The sequence below is a fragment of the Oryzias melastigma genome, linkage group LG11 (genome assembly GCF_002922805.2).
Source record: "Oryzias melastigma strain HK-1 linkage group LG11, ASM292280v2, whole genome shotgun sequence".
In the NCBI taxonomy this organism is placed as follows: domain Eukaryota; kingdom Metazoa; phylum Chordata; class Actinopteri; order Beloniformes; family Adrianichthyidae; genus Oryzias; species Oryzias melastigma.
The window spans coordinates 8,292,405-8,317,359 of NC_050522.1; the positions used below are offsets into that span (position 1 = coordinate 8,292,405).

At 37.9% G+C, this 24,955-nt stretch overlaps 1 protein-coding gene across 1 annotated transcript in view; it reads right to left on the reverse strand.

The window, feature by feature from the left end:
• satb1a (SATB homeobox 1a) overlaps window positions 1-13,140 on the reverse strand; it is a 29,314-nt gene extending 16,174 nt beyond the window's left edge. The window contains exons 1-7 of the mRNA XM_024260252.2: window positions 12,561-13,140; window positions 11,951-12,174; window positions 9,654-9,830; window positions 9,458-9,584; window positions 7,169-7,292; window positions 6,168-6,279; window positions 2,905-3,437 (exon numbers count right to left, since the gene is read on the reverse strand). Coding sequence (XP_024116020.1) covers window positions 2,905-3,437; window positions 6,168-6,279; window positions 7,169-7,292; window positions 9,458-9,584; window positions 9,654-9,830; window positions 11,951-12,161 — 1,284 coding nt within the window. The 5' untranslated portion in view covers window positions 12,162-12,174; window positions 12,561-13,140. The remainder of the gene's footprint in view (window positions 1-2,904; window positions 3,438-6,167; window positions 6,280-7,168; window positions 7,293-9,457; window positions 9,585-9,653; window positions 9,831-11,950; window positions 12,175-12,560) is intronic.
• Between the last annotated feature and the right edge of the window lie 11,815 nt (window positions 13,141-24,955).

Consider the following 24,955-nt stretch of genomic DNA (forward strand, 5'->3'; position numbering starts at 1 on the left):
GTGGGTGTACGCCTGTGAGTGTGTGTGCCTGTAATTGTGCACGCCTGTGAGTGTGAGCCTGTGAGTGTCCGCCTGTGAGTGTGCACGCCTGTGAGTGTGCGCACCAATGAAAGTGCATGCCTTTGAGTGTGCTTGCTTTTGAGTGTGTGCCTGTGGGTGTACGCCTGTGAATGTGTGTGCCTGTGATTGTGTGCACCTGTGAGTGTGCGCACCTGTGAATGTGCACCTGCGAGTGCGCACCTGTAAGTGTGAACCTGTGAGTGTCTGTACCTGTAAGTGTCCGCCTGTGAGTGTGCGCCTAGGAGAGTGCACACCTGTGAGTGTGCACGCCTGTGAGTGTGCGCACCTATGAGAGTGCATGCCTTTGAGTGTGCTTGCTTTTGAGTGTGTGCCTGTGGGTGTACGCCTGTGAGTGTGTGTGCCTGTAATTGTGCACGCCTGTGAGTGTGAGCCTGTGAGTGTCCGCCTGTGAGTGTTCACGCCTGTGTGTGTGCGTAGTGGACTGGCTGCGTGCTCTTCAGCTGCACTCCCCTCCATGGAACTTCCCGCAGCTCCTTCGGATTTAAAAGTTGAACTTCCTGTTACGGGTCATGAGCACACACGTGTCTCCAGGTCTCCTCAACTCTTCGGCTTTTAAAGTCTTTTAAAGTTGCCCACAAGCGACTTTAATCACCAAGCTGCAGCAACAACTACCGCAACAAGGAGAGTCGAACATGGCACCGAAGAAAAATCTTGAAGCCGATCTGGCAGAGCTTAAAACCGCGTTAGCCGACATACAGGCTAAGCTAACCCCAGCAGTTCTCTCTGTATCAAAATTGTCAGCTCTGCTGGAACTTCAAGATAAACGAACACCGCTGCTACAACTGGTGGAAGATTTCTGTCAAGAAAGGGCACGTAACGAACAACGAGATAATCGCCAAGATCTCCTGGAGAGGAGAATCCATGACATGGATCAACAGGCACGGATGAATAATGTGATTCTCACGGGACTTCAACTACAACCCCGGGTGCAGCCTGGTGCTACCAGCGCTAGCATGGATGCTAACGGAGCTGTGATGGATGCTAACCTGACCGTAGAGAATCAAGTTGGAGAATTTCTTGCGTCTAAAGGGATTTCCTTGGACCTAAATACTGTTGAGGTCTGTCATCCACTTCATCGGAGAAAGAATACGGATAAACCAGCGATCCTGATCAGGTTTGTGAATCGAAAGCACAAGATAGCTCTGATGAAACAATGTAAAAACCTGAAGGGGTCTAATGTGTTTCTTAATGAACATCTTTCCAAATAACACGCTGATCTGGCGAAGCACGCAAGAATATTACGCAAATAGAAACAGATCCACAGTATGTGGACTCTGAACTCTGACCCTTTCATCCAAGCAAAATGTGAACTCAAAAAACTGCTGGATGTGAACTCTGACCCGATTCTGAGCTGCTGAGACCTTCACAGTCTCTCAGTCATAACAACGAAGAACGATTACGTGGCCTTAAACTTGTTTCTAAGCTGTGATGTAGAACTGATTCTGCTCAAATTCCTGATCCATTTCTTTTCAACTTATTATTATTTTTTCATTATAATCATTCTTTGATTAATACAATCTGCACAAATTGTATTTTTTAATTATAATATTTTGATTTTTTTTCTAAATTAACTAATGAAGATGATTTTTAATTATTATTTTTCTTATTTTTATAATCATTCTTTGATTAATACAATCTGCACTGATTGTCTTTTTTTATGAGAATATTTAGATTCTTACTGCATTAGCAAATGAAGATGATTTAATTATAACTTTTCTATTATCATAATTCTTTGAAAAAATGCAATCTGCACAAAGTCTCTTTTTTTCAATGAGAATATTAGATTATTGTTACTGATTGATATAAATGATTTGTTGTGGATGCTTTGAAATTTGATTACATCAATGATATTAATGATCATTAATAGCCTAAATTTATTAATATTTGATATTAAGTCCTGAACCAGATATTGATAATTCATGTAGAGAAAATGGTATGGTCAAGTCGGGATGGGATTATATAAGTTCACTTCCTTCCACTCCCTTTCAAGCGATCTACTTGTGATTCATTAAGTGATATGTTATGTCATGTATAGCTTGAAATAAACCATTTCATTAATTCAAAAGTTTCTCATGTCAGTCCTTCCTGGGTTTTGTGATGTTGAAATTACAACTATCAATTCAAGATTTGTGATCATTTCTGTATATGTATGATTGCTTATTTGTATTTAATCATGTCTGTTAAACAGACAGTTTGATATATGCGCCAAAAAAGAACATACTTGGCCTTAAAGTATCTTTAATTCATTGTGTTGAGAAAAAAATCAAAATCGTGACTTTAAAACTGTGAATTAAATCCAATCGTGGCTTGATTGAATCCCTACTTGTGATGAAACATATTCAACAGAATCCTGGACTAACTTTTTCAAAGCATTAAAAACTTTAGCTTTTTTCTTTAAGATTGCAAATATAAATTCTTTTAGCAGTAGTGTCAGTTGCAGTATTTAATATAATTCCCCCAACCAAAGGTGACAAACTTAGAGAATTAGAGTTTGAAAGAGGGAAAAGGCTGTCAGAGGTGAAGAGAAGGAAGGACGCTGAGATGGAACAAGAGGTAGAGGGGAAAACAGCATTACTCTGAGGGTTTGTGATTAGTTGGCCAAGCAGCTGCTTCAGTGCTGGCACCGGCGTTATACTGCAGAGAGCTGGCACAAACACATACATGCACACACACATACACAGGGGGGAGGGGGCACTGCGGCACAGCCAATGCCAGCGTGCCAACCATCACACTGTAGAGGAAAAACTGCTCGTGTAAATAACTACCAGGAGTTGCAAGACTTGAATTTTAAAGGTGTTTTTGTTTTCGCCTGCAGTTCCATACCTGAGTCCTGTTAAAAGCTACTCGGGCAAAAATGGCTTGAGAGATGCCCGCTCGCTTCAGCTCCTCCCTCACACACTGGTAGATGTCAGCCGGTACGTCCACTGAGCCGACAGAAGACCCAGTTGGTGTCTGACTTTGCAGCCCCGTTGATGAACCTCCTCCAAGGCCACACTGTGGCGGCTGTGAGGCTTGGGAATCGGGGGCTTTAGAAAACACTTTGGCAGGCGTCCTTCCCACAGGGGGGTGGTTGAGATACTGCTGCGGTGCGGACGGGAGCCCCTGGCCAGCGAGCATGCGGCTCACGGCGAACTGCTGGTTGAGATACTGCGCCATCACCAGCTGCTGCTTGGCCATTTGGGGACTGAGAGGCTGAGCCACCAACCCAGGAGGGTGCAGAGCCAGGCCGGAATGACCACAAATGTTTGTCATTGCTCCACGAGGGAAAAGCAGAGAGGTCTGATCAGCCGGGGTACCTGTGACTGGCTGCGGCGTTAGCGTGAGGTGTGCGGACTGCTCTGAAAAACTGTCAATCTCTGGGAAAAGGAAAGACAAAGAAACGTCTGTTATTGACAGAAATAATTTAAAGAAACACAATTTGTCAGAGACATTGTTGAGTAAACATGCAAATAGTAAAACATGTCTAATAAATTTGATCCAATGTTTAAAACTTCAAAGAGTGTAGGATTTTCTTTTTAGGACACAATAAGAGAAAACACAAAATAATGGTACGGAGGACCGAAAGAGACAAATTTAAATATAAATATGTCATTAATGTATTAAATAAATGTGTCATTAATTATTTAAAATTGAAGCTAAATATATAAAACTGCATATTAATAAATAAATGTTTAAATATATGTGGCATTAAAATATTAAAATAGACATTAAAAGGCACTTTTTAATATTTCATGACATATTTCATTATTTCATGGTCCAGTGTGGCCTGGAAAGGACAAATTGAAATAAATATTTAAACATGTATTTATTGATTTTCAATTTTATTTATTTAGCTCCATTTTTAAATCATTAATGACACAATTATTTAATAATTGAATCTGTTTATTTCAAGTTGTCTCTTCCAGTCCTCCATAATGTAGCTGCAAAAAGAAAAAAAAAGCTTTGAAATTATAGTAGTGAGACTCCATCTTAATGACCTTTTTAAAAATTAATTGATAGATTCAGTTTATTTGGCGGAAAATTTTCAAAAGTGACTTCCACTCTGCGAGTTCAGTTGCTCTGGATTTACCAGGTGATCTGCATCATTAGATCATAACATCTCAGAGTCTCCATCCAAATCCAACATGCAGCCAGATAAGCACAATGTGGTTAAACTGATAAGCTTGGCTCTCTTTGTCAAGATTGGAGCTTTATCCTTTAACAAAAGTCACTGCATCATCTAATTTGTTGTGCTCCCAAATACTAAATAAAATGTATTATTTTCTCTTGGTTTGACAGATTCCTTAAAACTATATAACCATTTGTATCATTTTAATACACACATTTCTGAGTCCCCTTTCTCATTAGAATGACCCACTCTCTCTTGAAAAACTGATTTTATACGAATTGGCCCATGTTTTCTGCCCTGTAGTTCATCATCCTTCCACTAGGGGCAGTAGAAAAGTTTTTTCCGCTCATTTCAAAATGGCTACAAACCTCAAAATCAGGAAAAACATTGCTAATTTAAAAACAAAAAAATTGTATTATAAGAATCCTTTTTAAATGACTAATTGTTGTGTATAAATAATCTGAAATGTGTTGATATTTGATTCTTTATGTTGTAGTTACACTATGTTAAAAATGTGTGGGTAAATAATGTGCTTTTTTTGTATCCTGAACACCCAATTTCCATCGTAAACTAACATTGTTATGGGAGAAAATTGACCAAATCATCCAACATGTCATTAGTGATGCCATATCTCATAAAAATGATTAAAAAAGTACATAATAATAATAATTCACAGCTAAAAATCAATTTTCTGCCAATTATTTGATGTTAGAAGACAGAGTGAAGTGACTGGCAACAACACAAGTCCAAAGCATGATTAAGACACTGCTGTGATTAACCCTTCGCATGACTGCCCATACATTCTTTTCTATAAGCATGTATACTGTGATTAAATCGAGGAAAATGTTGATTAAAACACATATCTTCTGATTTGCAAGAATTCCTATTTAACCCATTCATGCTGTATGTTTCTAATTCACGTTGTACCAATAAATCAGGACGCTAATTAATTTAGCATAACCTCGGAAAAAAAAAAAAATCATTGAGGAATATTTTTTTTATAAAATGGGAAATGAAGCCAGGCATGAAAGGAAAATTTGAATTTGGATAGAAGTCCTCCTTTGACACTTGAAACACTGGATTGATCAATATCTTTAATTTCAATGCAGCTCCTTCAATTTGACTAATTATATTTGTGACACGTGCTTCGCATATGTTGTTTCAAGCTGAAAATGTAGAAAGTCTGACTACTTTTTGATTGTTTAAAGGGTCATGCATGATCTTGATTTGTTGTATGAACCTCTGGTTTGCTGACATTTGTTATCTTTGGTGCATTATGTCATAGATCAAGATTTTTGTGATCCCTAAATGCTTACAAATTCAAAGGACAAGAGACGACAACATTTTATAGTATCTTTGGGTATAGCCCCTTTGCTAATGCTAGTTATTATATAATTAAGGATTAATTAACTGTTAAATAAAGTGCTGACCTTATACCTTAATTTCCATTAATACATGTATTACTTAACTTATAAGTTATCAATGAACTAACGTTTATTATTTAATCTCGTTTAATGCATTACATAGCATTAATAAAAGCTGACTTATAATATTGCAGAGCATCATGTAAATAATAACTACATGGTTTTAATACAATTGTAAACGCCTTAAATAAAAATGTCTAAAGTAATTATGAATGGTTGTTTTTTTTCTTTTAATTAGGAAGAAATAAATATTTAAGGTTCAACGTTGCAGTTTTAGCCTAACCGAATGCTTAATAAATGTTAAAAAGCTTCATGACCATTAGTTAAGCATTAATTAACCTTAGTTAACACTTTGATTTTGGAAACAATAATTACTGAAAAGCTTCATAAACATTCATTAAGCATTACTAAACCTTGGTAAATTAATTATTAAATTTTTAATTAATGCTTAAAAATATGCATTATTATTCAGAGGTTTAAGATGAAACTTTCTCTTAGGAGTGATGAATTAGCATGCACTATAAACTCATGAAGTTTGAATTTAAATTCCTCACCCTTGAAGTATTTGGACTTCTTGAAGTGCTTGTACCATCGACCGAACTCGTGACACTTGGCGGCAGAGACGTTTGCATAGTAAGTGCTATTTACAATTGATGATATCATGCTCTGAAACAGAGAGAAAAGCCTCTGGAAACTCATTGTTTTCTGGGTGCCTGCAAAAAGGCGGCTGGGGCGCCTCAGCTGTTCTCACGTCTGATGTTAATGAACTCAGATCTGTGTTATTAAAAAGACCCCCAGGTAAATAAGATAATAAAGACAGATGAGTGTGTCAGCAGCATATGTGCATTTGTGTGTGTGTTAATAAAAAGCACTAGAGGTCATCGGGGACTGTGGTTGTCTCTCACCCTCTGACACACACTCACACTCTCACAGCTTTTCCCTGAAGACCATCATGTGCAATCTTTACATCTGATTACACCTTTCATCTTCTCATATTTATTTTAATCTGCTTCCCACAAACAAGCGAGGGGGGGTTGGGAGTAGACGAGGGAGGAGAGACCGGCTTATATCAGATCTGCACAGAGGGAAGGAATTTTTAAATTTGACACAAGCAAAGTGAGTTTTTTTCCTGTAGATGTCCAACTTTCCCCTCAGGCAAAAATAAAATACAAACTAAGTTGATAAATATTCATAAAGAGCTGTTTTCCCAATTGCTGCATGATTAATGAAAATTATTGCTTCCATTGTGTCTTTATTTGCTTAATTAAATGCATAAAATGTAAAAAAAGCAGAGATGAAAGAGATGTTCAGACAGTCTGAGACAGACAGGCTGGTGATGGAGCCAAGACAGTGAAGCTTTTTAAAAGATAAACATCTCTCTTTAATTCTGTCTCCTGTGCTCCGCTCCTGCACCTTATCGACTGCATCATCTGGTCTTCCTGTGTGACGACTGGACCACACAGTCGATCATAAACACTTCCCACACAAACACATGCACGCATTATCCTTCTCCTCATGCATGTGTGCATGCTGACGTTCTTCGTGTCTGCTGTACCTGCGACAGTGGGCACTCCTTGGCCAGGGAGCTCTGGTTCATTTCCTTCAGGAGCTCCTTCAGAGCGTTCCTCACTGTGGAGTGACTCCACTGCTCAGGCGGCAGGTCCTCCAGTTTAGGGCAGCTGGTTATAAAGACAAAACCCCAAATCGTTTTCAGAATCTGTGTTATATAATTCAAATCTTCAATTGGAGCCCCCTTATAAATCCAGATTATTTCCCCGTCTTTAAGCTGCAACAGATCCATTAACACAATTGCTCTGTCGGTCTAATGATTTCCAATGTGACAGCAAGCAAACTCGGCTTACTGCGTTTGATTAACGAGAAATATTGTATATAAACATTATAGTGTAGAATCCATGTTGAGCTGCATCTAAATCCTAACATAAGAACCTCAGTAAATTTCCGGACTAACGCGACATAAAGCTGTATTCCCGGTAGATGACAAATGCACACAATTTCTAACTGTGTGTAGCTGAAATTCCATTTAAATTACATGTAAAGGCCATGTTACAACCTGTAAAAGATAAGTGTTAGTAAGCAGTTGGTGTTCCACGTCAAATTTTGCTGTTTTTAGCCAAAATCAAAAAGAGAGTTTCTGCAGAGTAGCAGGAGTTCATGAAAAATTCACCTCTGAGTTATGAGCGGGACTGTTTCGCCCTGGCTAATGTCCATTTAACCCTTTATTTACGCTCTCTCCCGTTAGCTTATTGCACCTCACAAGTCCAAGCTAACATTAGCGTAGAAAAAAAAGCGATATCAGAGTAGGGCTGTCACAATTAGTCGAATAATAGAGAAATAATCAACTATTAAAAAGGTCGACGACTAATTTAATAGTCGATTAGTCGTTACTCTATATTATATGGAGTCAGAGTGTAGTAAAGTTGAAAGTTATAATAGCATTCTGCTAGCTTTTGGGACTATTTTGGCATTTATTAAAGTTTTTAGGCTATTATTTCAGCAACATGCTTTGGCTAATTTAACAATTTTTTCAGTTTTTTTAGGCTAATTTGGAGTTTCGGTAATATTTCAGCTGCATGCTAGCTATTATGGCTAATTTAGGCTTTTTTGTTATGTTTTTTTAGGCTATTTTGAAATTTAGCTAATATTTCAGCGACATGCTAACTGTTTTGGCTAATTTAAAATTTTTTCAGTTTTTTAGGCTAATTTTGAGTTTAGCTAATATTTCAGCTGCATGCTAGCTATTTTAGCTAATTTAAATTTTTTTTTTTTGTTTTTTAGGCTATTTTGGAGTTTAGCTAATAGTTCAGCGACGTGCTAGCTATTTTTGCTAAATAAGTTTTTTTAGGCTAATTTGGCATTTAACTAATATACTAGCTGGCTATCAATTTCAGCATCTACAGCTATCGTCACTGTCTTCAGCTCTCAAATTCATCTTACAGCATTCACGCTAGATAGTTTTTAGTTTGTTTAAAGCTAATGGTGGTTAAGATGTGGGTTTTCATCCACTTTGTGCATGACCCGATTAGTCGACTAATCGGAAAAATAATAGGTGATTAGTCGACTATTAAAATAATCGTTTGTGGCAGCACTATATCAGAGGAATCCAGATGTACACCTTTCATCCAGATTCCAGCTCAAATGAGGAAAATAAAGACGTAATTGTCTCCAAGTAGATGGATCACAATTGTAGCGAAGATAGCAAAATGTTAGCATGCTACCATAACACCAAAAACACTTGGAGTTGGTCTTTAAACATTGAGTATTTTCCTGAAGTACTAAAAGAAAAGAAGGTTAATTCATATTTTCTGTGTCACTTTTAAAAAATTAAAAGCCATCTGGCTGCTTTCAGTTGTTTGGTATTGTTGGAGACTACTTTAAAACAATTATATTATCAGAAATTGCTTTTTTCTTTTTCATTCTAAAATTAAATTAATTTAGATGTAAAAAACTAATAAAATTTGCCTGAAATATGTTCATTTTAAAGTCTGAATTATACGACATATATAGTAAGACATCTGTGGTTTGGTTTGACAGCTCATACATTCTCTGATCTCTCATCAGCAAAGCATTTTCATCCAGATAGCTAGCACTCACTAGACATATTCTCTGTCTTGTACAAGAAAGTGGATAAGAAGTTTATTCAATAAGTTTGTCTGGCACCAACAGTCACATTTGTTCCTTTACCGCCCCTCCATCAGGTCATCTCGACCATCAATGCATGTCTACGTTAATTGAGCTGCTGCCGTGTGATTGGCTACCAAAATGCTAGCATCACTCACCATTATCTGGTGGGGAAAAAGAGGTTGAATGGAGAATTTTTTTCTACCTGTGCAGCTGTATTTTCAGGGTGATAACATGGTGAACATCCTGAAGCATGTCTGCCACTGTAGCGTCCGGAGCATCCGTTACACAGGACAGAGGTACTGGGTTCCACCTGCCAACCTGGATCAGACCTGAATGAAAGGGGAACACTGAGAAAGGCTGAATGTGTTTATCTGTGTTTGCAGAGTGTTGTGTATTACCTTTAGCCTGTGCTGCAGAGCTGTGAGAATATCCCAGCGTCAGTAAGGCCATCTCAATTAGCTGATTGAATAGTAGGTCTCTTTTGACCAACACAAACTCTGCATGTTCTTCCTTTTTCTCAACCTCCAAAAGACTTTCCTTGTGTTCTACCACACAGAACACAGGCAGCAGGCTTCCTATGATATAAGACATATATATCAGAATGTTTTCCAGGTCATTTAATACTGACACTAGACATAATACATTGCAAGTTTGCGTGTTTAAGGTTCCAAACTTCTCAAATCAGTTATTATAACCAACTAATTTAAATATGTAGTACTTCTACTGTATTATCATGCATTATGTACAGTTGTGTACAGCTAAAATATGGCTTTATTTTTCTGCTAAAAGTCTCCTACGAGTGTATATCAAACTCCACAAACACAAAGAACATTCCACGGGCGCAGGACAGTCTCCACGCCCGCTCCTCTACTCATGCGCGCTCGTGAAAGCTCTCCTCCACGCTCATGAAAGCTCTTCTTTGCGTTTGTGAAAGCTCTTCTCCACTCATGAAAGCTCTTCTCCACTCATGAAAGCTCTTCTCCACGCTCGTAAAAGCTCTTCTCCGCGTTCGTGAAAGCTCTTCTCTGCGTTCGTGAAAGCTCTTCTCCACTCTCGTGAAAGCTCTTCTCCACGCTCGTGAAAGCTCTTCTCCACGCTCGTGAAAGCTGTTCTCCACGCTCGTGAAAGCTCTTCTCCACTCTCGTGAAAGCTCTTCTCCACGCTCGTGAAAGCTCTTCTTCGTGTTCGTGAAAGCTCTTCTTCGTATTCGTGAAAGCTCTTCTTCGTATTCGTGAAAGCTCTTCTCCACGCTCGTGAAAGCTCTTCTTCGCGTTCTTGAAAGCTCTTCTCCATGCTCGTGAAAGCTCTTCTTCGTATTCGTGAAAGCTCTTCTTCGCGTTCGTGAAAGCTCTTCTCTACGCTCGTGAAAGCTCTTCTTCACATTCGTGAAAGCTCTTCTCCACGCTCGTGAAAGCTCTTCTTTGTATTCGTGAAAGCTATTCTTCGTATTCGTGAAAGCTCTTTTTCGCATTCGTGAAAGCTCTTCTTCGTCTTCGTGAAAGCTCTTCTTCGTCTTCGTGAAAGCTCTTCTTCGCATTAGTGAAAGCTCTTCTCCACGCTCGTGAAAGCTATTCTTCGTGTTCGTGAAAGCTCTTCTTCGTATTCGTGAAAGCTCTTCTCCACTCTCGTGAAAGCTCTTCTCCACGCTCGTGAAAGCTCTTCTTCGTATTCGTGAAAGCTCTTCTCCACGCTCGTGAAAGCTCTTCTTCGTATTCGTGAAAGCTCTTCTTCGTATTCGTGAAAGCTCTTCTTCGCATTCGTGAAAGCTCTTCTTCGTCTTCGTGAAAGCTCTTCTTCGCATTAGTGAAAGCTCTTCTCAACGCTCGTGAAAGCTCTTCTCCACGCTCGTGAAACCTCTTCTCCACGCTTGTGAAAGCTCTTCTTTGCGTTCGTGAAAGCTCTTCTCTGCAGTTGTGAAAGTTTGTGAAAGTATTCTTACGCTCCTAAAACTAGTTCTGCCCCCTCACGGAGGACTGTGCGCTCGTGGAGCTTCACATGCGCAGTGGTGTGAAACTCAACATTGAAGAAAAGAAAAAAAAATAGAAATACCTGTGTATCATTTATTTTTTTAATTAAACTAAAAATGAAACGAGTGTCGAAAAGGGCCGCTTTATTTATGTATCAACTTCCAAACTGCTGTAGAAAAACAAATCATTTTGATGTTCCCATTTAAAAAAATGGAAAATGAAGCAAAATATCGACTCGGGGACCGCAAATGTTAACTAGTTAGAGACCCTTGATTTAGATGTATTTGTTATGTGAGGAAATGAAAAGTATACAATTACATGTTCATTAGTTCATTTGCATTCAATGTTTTTAAAATAGTTCAAAGAACGGTTGGCACCTCCCCAAATCAGGCCCTCTTTGCAAAACGTTTGGACACCTCATGAATTAAACTCAATCACACAGGGGGCCAAAATGCAAAACACCCTTTAGGTTGTGGGCTGAACCGAATAAACATTTATTGTACACACTAAAACTAAACTTTTTAGCATTAATCTAAATAAAAACAGGAATAAATATTATTCCATAATAAATCAACTTGAATCTTAAATAACTTTCAATATTTTACCCTCTGTAAAAGTTAGAAATAAGGGCAAGACAACATCGGGCCATTAATAACATTAACATTAATATATACATATAGTTACCCCCCAGGCTTTTATCACATGTGAATTAAAAGCATGTAGTGTACCTTTGGTGTGCGTGTTTTTGCCCGACGACCTTGATGTGGTAGCCTTTTGAGCCACGCTGGGGGGTTTGGTCACAGGGCTGCCCTGCCTGCTCCACTCTGGGGTGGAGGGTCCCATCTCGTGTTGATCCAGTCGAGCCAGCTTGTTTGGACGGGGTCCAGGGTCTAGATCACCTCCCTCTGCTTTCTTGATTTCATTGCACAGTGGATCCATCTGTGATCTTACACTGGCGCACAGACAATGTTGACATGTAAACAAAGCATATCAAATTTTTACTTCATTAGTTTTAACTTTTGCATAAAGCTTAATTGGTCATTATGCAGTTCATATAGGAAGAAACATTGAATATTTTTGGTTTCTTTGTTTTAAAGGTAACATAAATCCTCCCCATGAATGGAAATGACCTTCAACCCGATGCAGAAATTAGAACAACCCCCTAAATCCAGTTAATATCCCGTGAATACTGCAATCAGTTCCCCATTACAAACCAGCTGTCACCAGCAGGCGCGCCGCCGAGAGCAGCCAGATTCTATTCTATCATTTTCAGCTCCTCGATCAGAGCTAATGTTCCCACGTCTGCTTGGGTTGAAGTTTGATCGAGGTTAGACCAACCTGTTTGTGTGCACCGCGAATGTCTCTCATCAATCAGCAGTCCATCCCTGCAGACAGCGGCTGGATCCATGTGCTGTGCTCCGCTCCTCCTGGCTGCTGTCTGCGCGCGTAAACGCTCCTTTCTCCTTTCTTTCTGCTAAAGGAACCGCTGCTGGCATCAAAATAATTGATCTGGAGAGGTTCAGTCTTTGTGTGTGGATAGTTCCTGGCTTGTTGACAGCGCTTCGCTCCCCGCTATGAAGCGATCAAGTTTCCAGCAACCACCCATCCTCTCTCCGGAGCGCCGTGCGTGGATCAGGCTGCGTGGAGAACAATGCGCTCCAGCCGGAGTGCGTGTCCGTCCGCGCATCCGGCTGCACCACCGACTCCGGGACAGCAGTTGTTGGTTACACTTCAAGGCGCTGAAGGAGAGCGAGGCAGAGGAGGGTCCCTCCCCATCCCCCGCCTTCCTCCCTCCTCCACAACACACACACTCATGCATGTAGCCTGACAAACACACAGCTCCAGCTGCATTAACATATGGTGTAATAATGAATTCACTCGCGCGCTCTGCAAATGTATTAAATGTGACAATTGCGCATAAATCTATTTATTACGTTCTGCCGCATGCTGTGTGCGCGCTTGTTATTGTCTTTAGGGTATTGGAGCTCTATGGCAACAAAGTGGAAGCAGGACAAGGTGTCTGAATTCTATTAACTTCTGAGCGCACATAACCCGTTTAAAATGACAGTTTTCACTTTAATCAAGTTTTTAGGCTGAAATCAAAATATTACTTCTCTGTTGGTATGTGGACATTATTTCATTTAGTTTTTATTCACTTCAAAATGCACTAATAGGTTAAGCGCATAATAGGATTATGATATTTGAATTACCCAAAAGTGGATAATGAAACCGAATACAACTTCTTCAAATTCAATAGACTACAGATTAGCACTGCAGCCGGAGACCAAGATTGTGGATGGAAGCTTAATTCAATATAATGAGGTTAAAACATGACAAAAAAAGAAGAAATAAAACGTGACATGGAAAAGAAATGGAGGAGAAACAGAAACCATGTGTCAGGAACTGGTGGTGTTAGGAACCAAAATGCAGGAACAAGACAAAACAAAAAGGTGACGCAGCCGAGCTGATGACCTGACACCGAAGAATTGAAAACCAGACACTTAAAGTCCCTTCATGACCATTTTTTTAAATAAATAAAAAAACGTTTCCAGTAGTGTTTAAGTGAAGGTTTGAACCAAAATCTCATAACCTAAATGCAAATTTTTCAAGTCTGTTTCAAAATCTCCTCTGAGGGGGCGTGGCTTTTGGAGCTCAGTAGCCCCTCCCCTATTTTCAAAGCATTCTCAGTGGCCTTTTAATTAGGATGATGCCTTTTAAGCCAATTTTTTTAAAAATCTGTGTCGTTTATATGGACATAGTTTCTGCAGAGCGGCAGTTGTCCATTAGAAGTTTGCTTCTGAGTTGTTGGCAGGACTGTTGGTGTTGCGCAACCGCCCCATTCTCCTCCCTGTTACAAGAGCTCTCTGTTTACATAAGGGGTGTCAAACTCATTTTGGTTCAGCGACCATTTAACACATCGGATCTAAAGTGGGCCGGACCAGTAACAAAATAACCTCTGGTTAACTTGTTATCTGTGGCTTTAATATGTTTCTTTTTTTTTCTTAGTTGTAAAAATTGCCTCATATAGCCTAATCACGTATTATTATATTGTTATGTTTATTTCTTGATCTCTTGTTATGCCAGTCTTGTATTTCCTTTGCTCCCCCTAGTGGTGGAATTGCGCATTGCGATCAAGACCCATAACTTACCACAGGAATGGGCCAGAAACTTGCTTTTTTTTTTAACATCCTTATATATTTTTTTCTCTCCATGACTGGGCCGGATTAAAACATCTGGCGGGGCGGACACGGACACCCCTGGTTTACATGCTATGTTAAAAACTGGCCCTCGAGGTCTGGATTCTGACACCTCTGGTGGTCGTCTACACAACTCGGTGCACCAGAATGGGGTGGGCTTGTTGCCCGCCCAATGTACTTTTTACATCAAATTTAGATCTTTTTCCAAGAGCCTTTTTTTGGGTCTACTCCTGATTCCCAATTTTTTGAATAAAGACATAATAATAATAATAGACATACTCAGACATTTAATTGAGCTTAATTTTATCAATAAATGTCCTCTATAATTAGAAAAATGTCACCAGAACACATTAAAAACCCAATTTTCATCTGAGTGTGTCTTTAACCCTGTATTGCCTATTGTCTCAAATATGCGACAAACCTCTAAAATGACCTAAATGTAAAATCTACTTAAAAAAAAAAAACAGGCTATTTTTTTCATAGCTGGAAGCAACTTTAGGTGTTAAACTCAATAAAACTCAAAAAGCAAGACAACTTTATTATTATTTTTTAACTTATGTAGTATGAAAAAGATTAATATGAAATATTCTGCCCCAAAGTTGTATGAAAATTATTGACTTTATTAGACTGGAAATTGAATAAAGTTCTCCTCATGGCACCGCCTACGTAATGTAGGATAAAAACATTACCTATTAATGATCAGCTGTTACTTCTAATCAATGGAGTAATAATCAATTTATCAGTCTCTCAACCTCAGGTCGTTCGTTCCCTTTGAAGTGACTTCACCTCCAAAAAGAAATAATGAAATCTGAACAAAGTCGTCCTTTGAATATTTAATAAATAAAATGAGGTCAAACAAGCAGGATTACTGGACGTAAAGGTAATGCAATGAGAAAATGCAAAACATAGACGTGAGCTTTCAACTGGCATCTGGAAATAGGATAAAAGTAGAGCAAAATATAAATAAAATACAATATTGAAATGAGGGATGAGCTAAATGTGTGTGAAGGTGTTCTGAGTGTGTTTTCAATGGTGAATTTGAGGAGGAATCCTCAAAGAGGATCAAAAATTGGGGCGAAGATGTTTGGTTTGCAAAAATATAAAGTTAAATCTATACCCTGATCAAAAGAAATAAATAATTAAATAATAAAAAAAATAATTAAAATTGTACTTAAATGTGCCTATATTTCATTAATTTAAATTTATTTAAAGAATGTATTTATCTCATGTTTTATTTAACAATTTCATGGTCCGGTTTGCAGCATTTCATTCTTAGGTTATCTGTCAAGCTGTTCCATCAAACTGAGTGGGCGGGGCTAACTCAGATCATCTCCATTGCTCTGGCCTGCCGTAAACCTCATTACACCACGCTGGACCATTAAATAATTAAATATGTCATGAAAATTTTGTATAGCTATTTTCTCATTATATTTAAACATTTATATATTGATTTCCAATGTATTTAAATAATTAATGACACAATTATTTAGTAATTTTATATCAAATATATTTATTTGAATGGGTTCCTTCCAGCCAATACTGGACCGTGAAATAATTAAATTTGTCATGAAAAATTCAAATGTGCTTTTTAATGGTTATTTTAATATTCTAATACCACATATATTTAAAAATGTATTTATTAATTTCCAATTTTATTTATTTATCTCCAACTTTAAATAATTAATGACACATTGATTTAATAATTTAATGCCCCATATCAGGGGTCTGCAACTTGCAGTTCCTTAACCTCTCCATTGAGGCTCTCTGCTTAAGGAAAAATACTATATTTTTAATCTGAAAAATTAACATATTTTTGGTTTATCTTATAGGTTTATTAAGCACAAAAAAAGCCATAAAAGTCAAATCTTTTTCAACTCTTTCACAAACAGTTTAACGACTACACTACCCATAATGCCCCAACAATCCATCCAGCAGTTTGGCTTAATAGTTTACCAAAACTGAAACATTTTGCCTGACGTTTGAGTGCTTTTTAACCACAGAAAATCATTCTGACGTCGGTACATACAACCAGAATTCACACAAGGATAATAATTATAAAACAAACATGATAGGGGTAACTTTATTAGCTCTGGTTTATTTATTTTTATTTAGATTTATGAATTTCTGGTTGAGATGCTCCACAAACTGTGGCTTTGTGTTATGTATTTATTTGTCATCTACTGTCATTTCACTACCTACTACTACATTTTTTATGTTGCACAGGATGTCTTTTATTTTGAAAAAAAGTCTAAAGAATTAAAAACTAATTCATATTTTGAAAAAAATGTGATTTTCTCTCTATGTTTCTTTTTTATTGATGCTTAAAAATTTTAATGTATTTTGTATTTATCATCGTAGTACCATAAAAAAACAATACCATAAAAACAAATCGGTGTCTTTTTTTCTAAAGGGTGGAATAAGACTTTTTGGCTCCTCCTGGGATGTTGTCAGTAAGAAATCCTCCAGAATAGCTCTTTAACTGTTGAAGGTTGCAGAACCCTGCCCTATATATTTATTTCAGTTTGTTGGGGTAGTATAACAGTTATATTGTCACACGGTGCCTGTGTGTCTGGAGAGGAACTCTTCTTGCCTACACTTATCATCATGTCTACCACAGCGGATGACCGAAATAATTAAAATGTAGTCGATCGTCTTAAGGACCGTAGTTAATAAAGCAATCGTTCAACTTTTTGTAGGACTTTTTGCAGCTAAATTGCAGTTTGAAATTAAACTAAAAAAAAGAATCAGACTCGAACTACGATCTTCAAACGTTGAACTTTGTGAAGATCTCTTAAGGCTAAGAGCAAGGAGTTCTATTTACAGTAAGAGTGGTGTTGGAGTGAACACAGTTCTGCAAGATACGACTTAGAGACTCACAACACCTGCGTGATTTTAGGTCTTTGCTACAGGCACCTATCTGTTTGGATCCTGAGAAGTGAAAGTGAGCGATAGGGGAGATGGAGCAGCCTCTGCTGTACTACTTTTGACTAATTAAACAAAGTGAATTAGCTATCTCCCCAGCCAGAACGAGTCACGGCTGGTTAGACGTAACTCATCGTGACTAATTCAGAGAGAGTTGTCACTCAGCTGGGTGGAAATATGTGTCTTTGCATCATCCCACTTCCACCTCTGGGTATGTTGCTGTGAGTTTTGGAAATTTAAAGTTAAAGAAAGTGCAATATCTTCTATTTCCGAAACATTATCTAGTCTGCATAACGCCTTTAAAGAGCTATTCTGATGAAAACTGTGTTTTTCTAAAAATTGAGGATATATTATATATATAGAAAACTCAACTCAAAATTTAATTTCTGAATATTTCTTTATGAGTCAGTAGCAGACACAAAATTAAAAAAAAACTCTAAAAAGCTACTACAGCAAACCACAAGCTCACTGCTGCTCTCCTTTCTGACGCATCCAATTGTAGACGACTAGATCCATGAACGTCTCTGTCTTCCTCATCTGCGCTGATATCTGTCTGTACGGCTGGAAAGCCCCAATATTTTTGTTGCACCACTAATATCAGGTATCAGGTATCAGCTAGAGGGAGAGAGTGTAAGCAGAAAGTTGATGGAAAGAGGGCAGGCTTACTCCATACCAACTTAGAGGCAAATTTCTAATGAGCTTTTGGCACCCTGAAGAAAGTATGTCTTAGAAAACTACTCAATTTTTTTTTAATTTTGGCTAAAAACGGCATAATTTAAAAAAAAAAAAAAAAAACGTTAAAAATAGATCTAAAGATGATTGCATTTTTAGTAGGGAATCATAGGTAAATATTAGGACAGTTTGATCTGTAATAGACAAATGTTGCACCAAAAAGCCCAAAAAGTAAAGGAGAAATATTGTTTAGTAATATTACAGAACCAAGCTAAGCCTGGCAGTTTAATTAATGTGTGCATCATTTGTTCTTTGAAGGCTGAGCGATAATAAGCATTTAGGTATCAGTCCGATACCAGTCAATATTGCCGATATTGATACTAATATCGATATTTTTTGTTAATGCGGTGGATATGACACAAAATCTCAAAAGTTTTTAAATCGCTGTGAATGGTTTTTGTAAGTTTCCCTATATTTTAAATTACTTGATAAACATAAAAGTATAATTAGGACAATATTTTCAATTAAATGGACTGAAATGAAATAAAAAGTGAAGAAAGTGGGAAAATAACATTGAAACAAACAAAAAATCAAAATGTTTGACGTTTGAAAAAAATTGAAACTATTAATATTTTTGGATCTATTAGCCCAGCACTACTGACCTTCACAACACCATAAGGCATTCTGGCCATGGAATACCCAGCTGAATATTCTCCATTCACATTTAGTTTTCCTTACAATGATGCATTCATTTTGGCCAAGCTAACTGCAGGACAGATGGCCTCCCATTTAGCTCAAGAAAGAGCTCTATAATCTAATCGAATAGGACTCAAAGCTGCAAAAGAACCCCAATTATCAATCTCCTGCCCCCATACTCGACATGTATGCTCATTTGATACTGTTGCAAATTTTAGAATATACTCATTTTTATGTTCTTCAAGCTTGTTCTGTTTAGACAGAAAATGTATTAGCCTCGAAATCCCTATTAAAACAAATAATTTATAACTACAGGTGTAGTGGATAAATCGATTCGCCGATGTTTCGCAATATTTCATTTCACAATACTTGTATCGATTTAAAATGTTGACAAAGTTGGCCAGTTTTGTATCAATTTACAAGAAATTGACATGGCGATATTTAATTAATTATTTATGAGCGTAAGCGTCCTACTTTTGTTTTCCACTTTCCACTAGTTGGCAGCGCAGAACACTGAGCCTCTTAGAGCAGATCTACACCGGACCAAAACACCAAGAAGATCTCGCAAGAACCAGATTATGTTAAATTTTCTGTTTGTTTTTTCCTTCTACTGAAAAATATTTTGTTGCGGAAATCAGAGAATGTTGTCTGTTCCCTTTAAAAAAAATACTTTCTTAATTTGCCAAAAGAAAAGCAGCATGAATTTGCTTGGGTAAAGGCAACTTGTATATATATGATACAGTTGCAGTGCTTGATATCATGATCATTAAATACAATGAATTTTACAAATTTTATTACAGTGAAAGACGTATTGATGTGCAGGTAGAATTTTCTACCCTAAAAAAAAGTAAAAACTTGTTCTGGTATTACATATCAGGATATGCATCATATTGTGAGATACATATCATGAAACATATCGCACAATACACATCTCACGATATGTATTGAGACACATATCTTGTGATGTGTATCCGAATACAAATTGTGAGATGTGTAGCCAGATACTTTTCTTGAGATGTGTATTCCGATACTTATCGTGAGATATGTAGTCCGATACTTATCGTGAGATGTGCACTCCGATACTTATCGTGAGATGTGTAGCCAGATACATATTGTGAGATGTGTAGCCAGATACTTTTCGTGAGATGTGTAGCCAGATACTTTTCGTGAGATGTGTATTCCGATACGTATCGTGAGATGTGTAGCCAGATACTTTTCGTGAGATGTGTATTCCGATACGTATCGTGAGATGTGTATTCCGATACGTATCGTGAGATGTGTAGCCCAATACTTTTCTTGAGATGTTTATTCCGATACTTATTGTGAGATATGTAGTCTGATACATATCGTGAGATGTGTATTCCGATACTTATTGTGAGATATGTAGTCCGATACTTATCGTGAGATGTGTATTCCGATACTTATCGTGAGGTATGTAGTCCGATACTTATCTTGAGATGTGTATTCCGATACTTATCGTGAGATGTGTATCTCGATACGTATCGGGAGATGTGTAGCCCAATACTTATCTTGAGATATGTATTTCCATATATATCATGGTAAGTTTTTCGGGATACATATTGTAATGTAGGTTTCGTGAGATATGTATTGATACATATCATGAGATATATAGCCCAATGCTTATCGTGAGAAATGTAGCCCAATACTTATCGTGAGAAGTGTATCCTGATACATTACATGGGAAGTATTTCCCGGGACATATCGTGAGATGAGTATCGTGAGATATGTATCGGGATACGTATCATAGCAACAGACTCCTGCAGTACACACCCATAGTTATAACTGTTTCATCAGTATTTCAAACATTTCAGCTGGGTAACTGAAACCTGTGGAATCAAACAAATGAAGATTGTTCCCCACATTTGTTTTAGAATCACATGATCCAACAGTCTAACTACAAAACTCTTAAATTGTTTAGGCATAGTTTTAAAACCCAAACCACATCAGTCAGGAGGAACATCTGCTCTTGTACAAATATGGCTGATGTCTCCTCTGTGCAGTGTTTATGCACAACTGAATGCTCCAGACCAGCAAACTGTCCAGACCTCCACTTTTACAGAGTGGCTCACACTTAATGATGATCAGTTAATGAAGAGCACTAGATTAGCAGCACCTGGCTGCTGCTTCTCTTTCAATTGCCACAAAAGCACTAAAGGTAGATTTGGATTTCCATACTTCTGATTTTTATTTGTTTATGAAAAAACAATGCTGTTATACGTTTTATTTCTATGTCATTTAATGACTTTTTTAAATACATCTTCACACATGACAAAAAAGTAGGCCTGAATAAGGTAAACAGAGCTGTTTTTTTAGAGAATCACACGAGTGGATCAGTGAATTCTCTAAGTATGCCTTTAAGTCTGCATGCACACGTGGTTTCCCCTCTGTCACCCCCTGAACTGCTGTTTTATCGCCGGCTCAGTACTTCGTCGATGAGGCTGGCATGCTAAATGATAATTAAGACCATTACACGGTCACAGAGCATGCGAGCGGTGCAGGGCACGGCTCCCTCAATTGGAGCCCCATCTCAGGGGACACCCTACTACTTGCGCAGTCGTGTATCTCTCCAAATTAGGTTAGAGTTTCATTCCACCTCATTCGCCACAGATGTGATGTGGTTATTATAAACTCATGATATGGTTAGTGAGTCTGCTGCCGTTAGACGGGCAGGCATCGCAGGGAAATGGCTTCCCAGATTTATGTTTTTCTGTCTGATCTCAAGTACACACGTTTCAAGACAACACAAGAAAGCAGAACTCACACAGGACTAAAAAAAGGATATTAATACTTGTTTGGACTAAATACCAGAGCAGGGCTGCATTGTAGATTTACTTCCTATACCACAAAATAGTACAAATGCAACTTAAAGCATTTTACTCCTTCTTAAATTAGGGAAAGAAACCAGCTGTGATTTGAACTAACAAATTTCTATGCTTTTTCCTGTTTTCGTTACACTTAATGGACTTAACTTAAATAAAATGCTGACGGTAAAATCTTTACAGTTCAATCATATGTTAGAACGTCATTTGATGACCACCAGTCTTAAAAAATATCTATAAAAAGTCATAAACTTTACCTGAAAATAATTTTTAAGTAATCCAACACTGACTTTTATTTTATAAGACTATCTTTAAGTTAATCTGTTATATTTCTCAAAATCTAAATGTTTTGAGGCAATATGCTAAATCCAGTCTCATGAATGGGCTCCCCCACCCTTACATTAACTACACGAAACCTTCCTGAACTATACAGTTATCACACTCTGCAAACCAGCTTTTGCATTTTAACCACGTAGGCCTGGATTTATTTCAAGATAAGTAAAGCAGAATCGTCTTAAATGGAAAGTCCAGCCATCAAAGCTCCTCAAACTCTGAATATATTTACAACAAAAGTATTCCTTGAAGACCTTTTCATGCATCATTTCTCTATTTAAACAAAGCAAATAAATACAAATATATTTGTTAATGCCTTATTTTTTATTACATTGTAATTGCATTTTTATGGGTTTAAATTGTACCATTATTTGGAAAACGATGTAGCTGATAAAGTATCTTTGAAATAAAGAGTCTGAAACCAACTAGAGGATTTCAAAACGAAACTTTCCATCCATGTTCTAAACCGCTTTATTCTCATTTGTTCAAAAGTGGGGTACACCTTAAACAGGTTGCAGTTCTGTCAAAGGGCGTGATTCAGGCTTTAACAGGACATTTATTTCTAATCCTCCTTTCAGGCACATCTCAGTCAAGTATCTCAACAAGTTCAGACACCGGTCAGTCAAAGTGATTTATGTAGGTGTCCAGCTGGGAGCTGTAGTGGGACATAGACCCTCTTTCCATAAGTCACACTCGTGACGTCTATGACGACCTATCAAGATGGCGACTTTGGTCAAACTGGATTTAGTGGTCATCCTGCCTTCTGTGACTGCTTCCTAACCTCTTATCCTGTTTGTCTTGAGACTGTGTCTTGTATCAGTGTTTGAGGATTGTGTGAGTTTATTTTTGTTTTGTGTTGTTCTCCTTGTCTTTGTGTCAGACCCTTTTGTTGTTTATATTCTTTACTGTGAATTGCCTGTTCACTCTTATGTTTTATACCTGACAGCTCATTAAAGCTGCAATGTACTACGACCCCTCTGGTTCAGAACATTGTTATTCTTTATGTGACACCACTCTTGTCCTCTTCCCGTGGGTCAGGGACATAGCATTTTTCTGTGTCTCCGTGTTAAAAGGGGGATTATTTAGGGGGTTTATTTTCTCACTACCATCCTGGAGCACTGCCTGGGATACTGTTAGGAGGTCTCTGGAACAGTGGTGAAGGGTCCTCAGGCCCTTAAGGAGAAACTTCAGACATGAAGAGCCTTGGACTGGATTCTGGATTCTTCGACTGGATTCTTGGACTCAAGGCTGAATTTTTGGACAGGATGCCAGATTCTTGGACTGGATTCTTGGATCGGATTCTGGACTCTTTGACTGGATGCCAGATTCTTGGACTGGATACTGGATTATTGGACTAGATACGGGATTCTTGGACTGGATGCTGGATTCTTGGACTGGATGCTGGATTCTTGGACTGGATACCTGATTCGTGGACTGGATGCAGGATTCTTGGACTCAAGGCTGGATTCTTGGACTTGATGCTGGGTTCATGGACTGGATGCCGAATTCTTGGACTGGATGCGGGATTCTTGGACTGGATGCGGGATTCTTGGACTGGATGCAGAATTCTTGGACTAGATGCAGGATTCTTGGACTGGATGCGGGATTCTTGGACTGGATGCTGGATTCTTGGACTGGATGCGGGATTCTTGGACTGGATGGGGGATTCTTGGACTGGATGCGGGATTTTTGCACTAGATACCTTATTCTTGGACCGGATGCCGGATTCTTGGACTGGATGCCGGATTCTTGGACTGGATGCTGGATTCTTGGACTGGATGCCAGATTCTTGGACTGGATGCTGGATTCTTGGACTGGATGCCAGATTCTTGGACTCAAGGCTGGATTCATGGACTGGATGCAGGATTCTTGGACTCAAGGCTGGATTCATGGACTGGATGCAGGATTCTTGGACTCAAGGCTGGATTCTTGGACTGGATGCCGAATTCTTGGACTGGATGTTTGATTCTTGGACTGGATGCCGAATTCTTGGACTGGATGTTTGATTCTTGGACTCGAGGCTGGATTCTTGAATCTGTTTGTTTTGTTTTGTTAATTTTCAAACTTTTACGATGAGAATAATTAATCTATTGTTATTTATTTTTTTAAACGTCTACTTTTGTTTTGAAAGAATGTGACATTTGTTAATAATTACTTTTTTTCCGAACAGTTACACCATGTTAAAAATGTAGGGATCAAATTTAAGACAGTGGGTAAACCAGGTGCTTTTTACCCCACCATAAAACTCATTTTGCATCTTAAACTAACTTTGTTTTTCATAAAAAAAACTATGAAAATATGTGTCATGATTGATACTATATGTCATAAAGAAATGATAGTGTAAAATATTATTTTGTTGATTTCATCAAAGGGTTTAAAAACATCTTGATTCCAAAATAACTGTATTTTCTCTCAATTCTCTGAACCAAAAATAGCTTAAATAAAACTGTTTAGTTTCAAAACTAGTTTAATGCAAACACACACCTGGTTTGTCAACAGAACCCCAATTGTAACAATAAAATGTGTCCAAACCAAAACGCTTCTGTTTGCTCAGCTGCTGGACCGGACAAAGAGGAAATAAAAATGTTTGTTATTGCACAGTTTATGCTTTGAGCGGAAATCTGTTAGGTTTCAATGCAAAAGTCAAATAAGTGAGAATATTCTATCACAATAATAATCAAATCTGTTAACTTTAATACATTCAAACTTAATAAAAAATATCCTGAGGGCACCATCCTTAAACAGGAAGGAAAAATATTACTAATTAATCCAATTCATTATTAGATGATTAGATGTCAACTTCATTAATAAACTTAATATGGATTTATTAATGTCAAACTGAAGGTCATTTATACCACCTGAAGGGATGCTACTATAAAGAGGAGGAAAGAAGTCTGAACAACAGCATCCTCTGAATATTTATCATGACACACAAAATAAAACAAGTAAAGAATAAAATAATTCACATGGTGAGGCAATATGTGTATTAACAAAGCAATCTAATGGATTGTTAACAGTGAGGAGGGCCTGCTTTCAGCGCTCTCAGTCTAATGGAGCAGGAACCGCTGTGGGC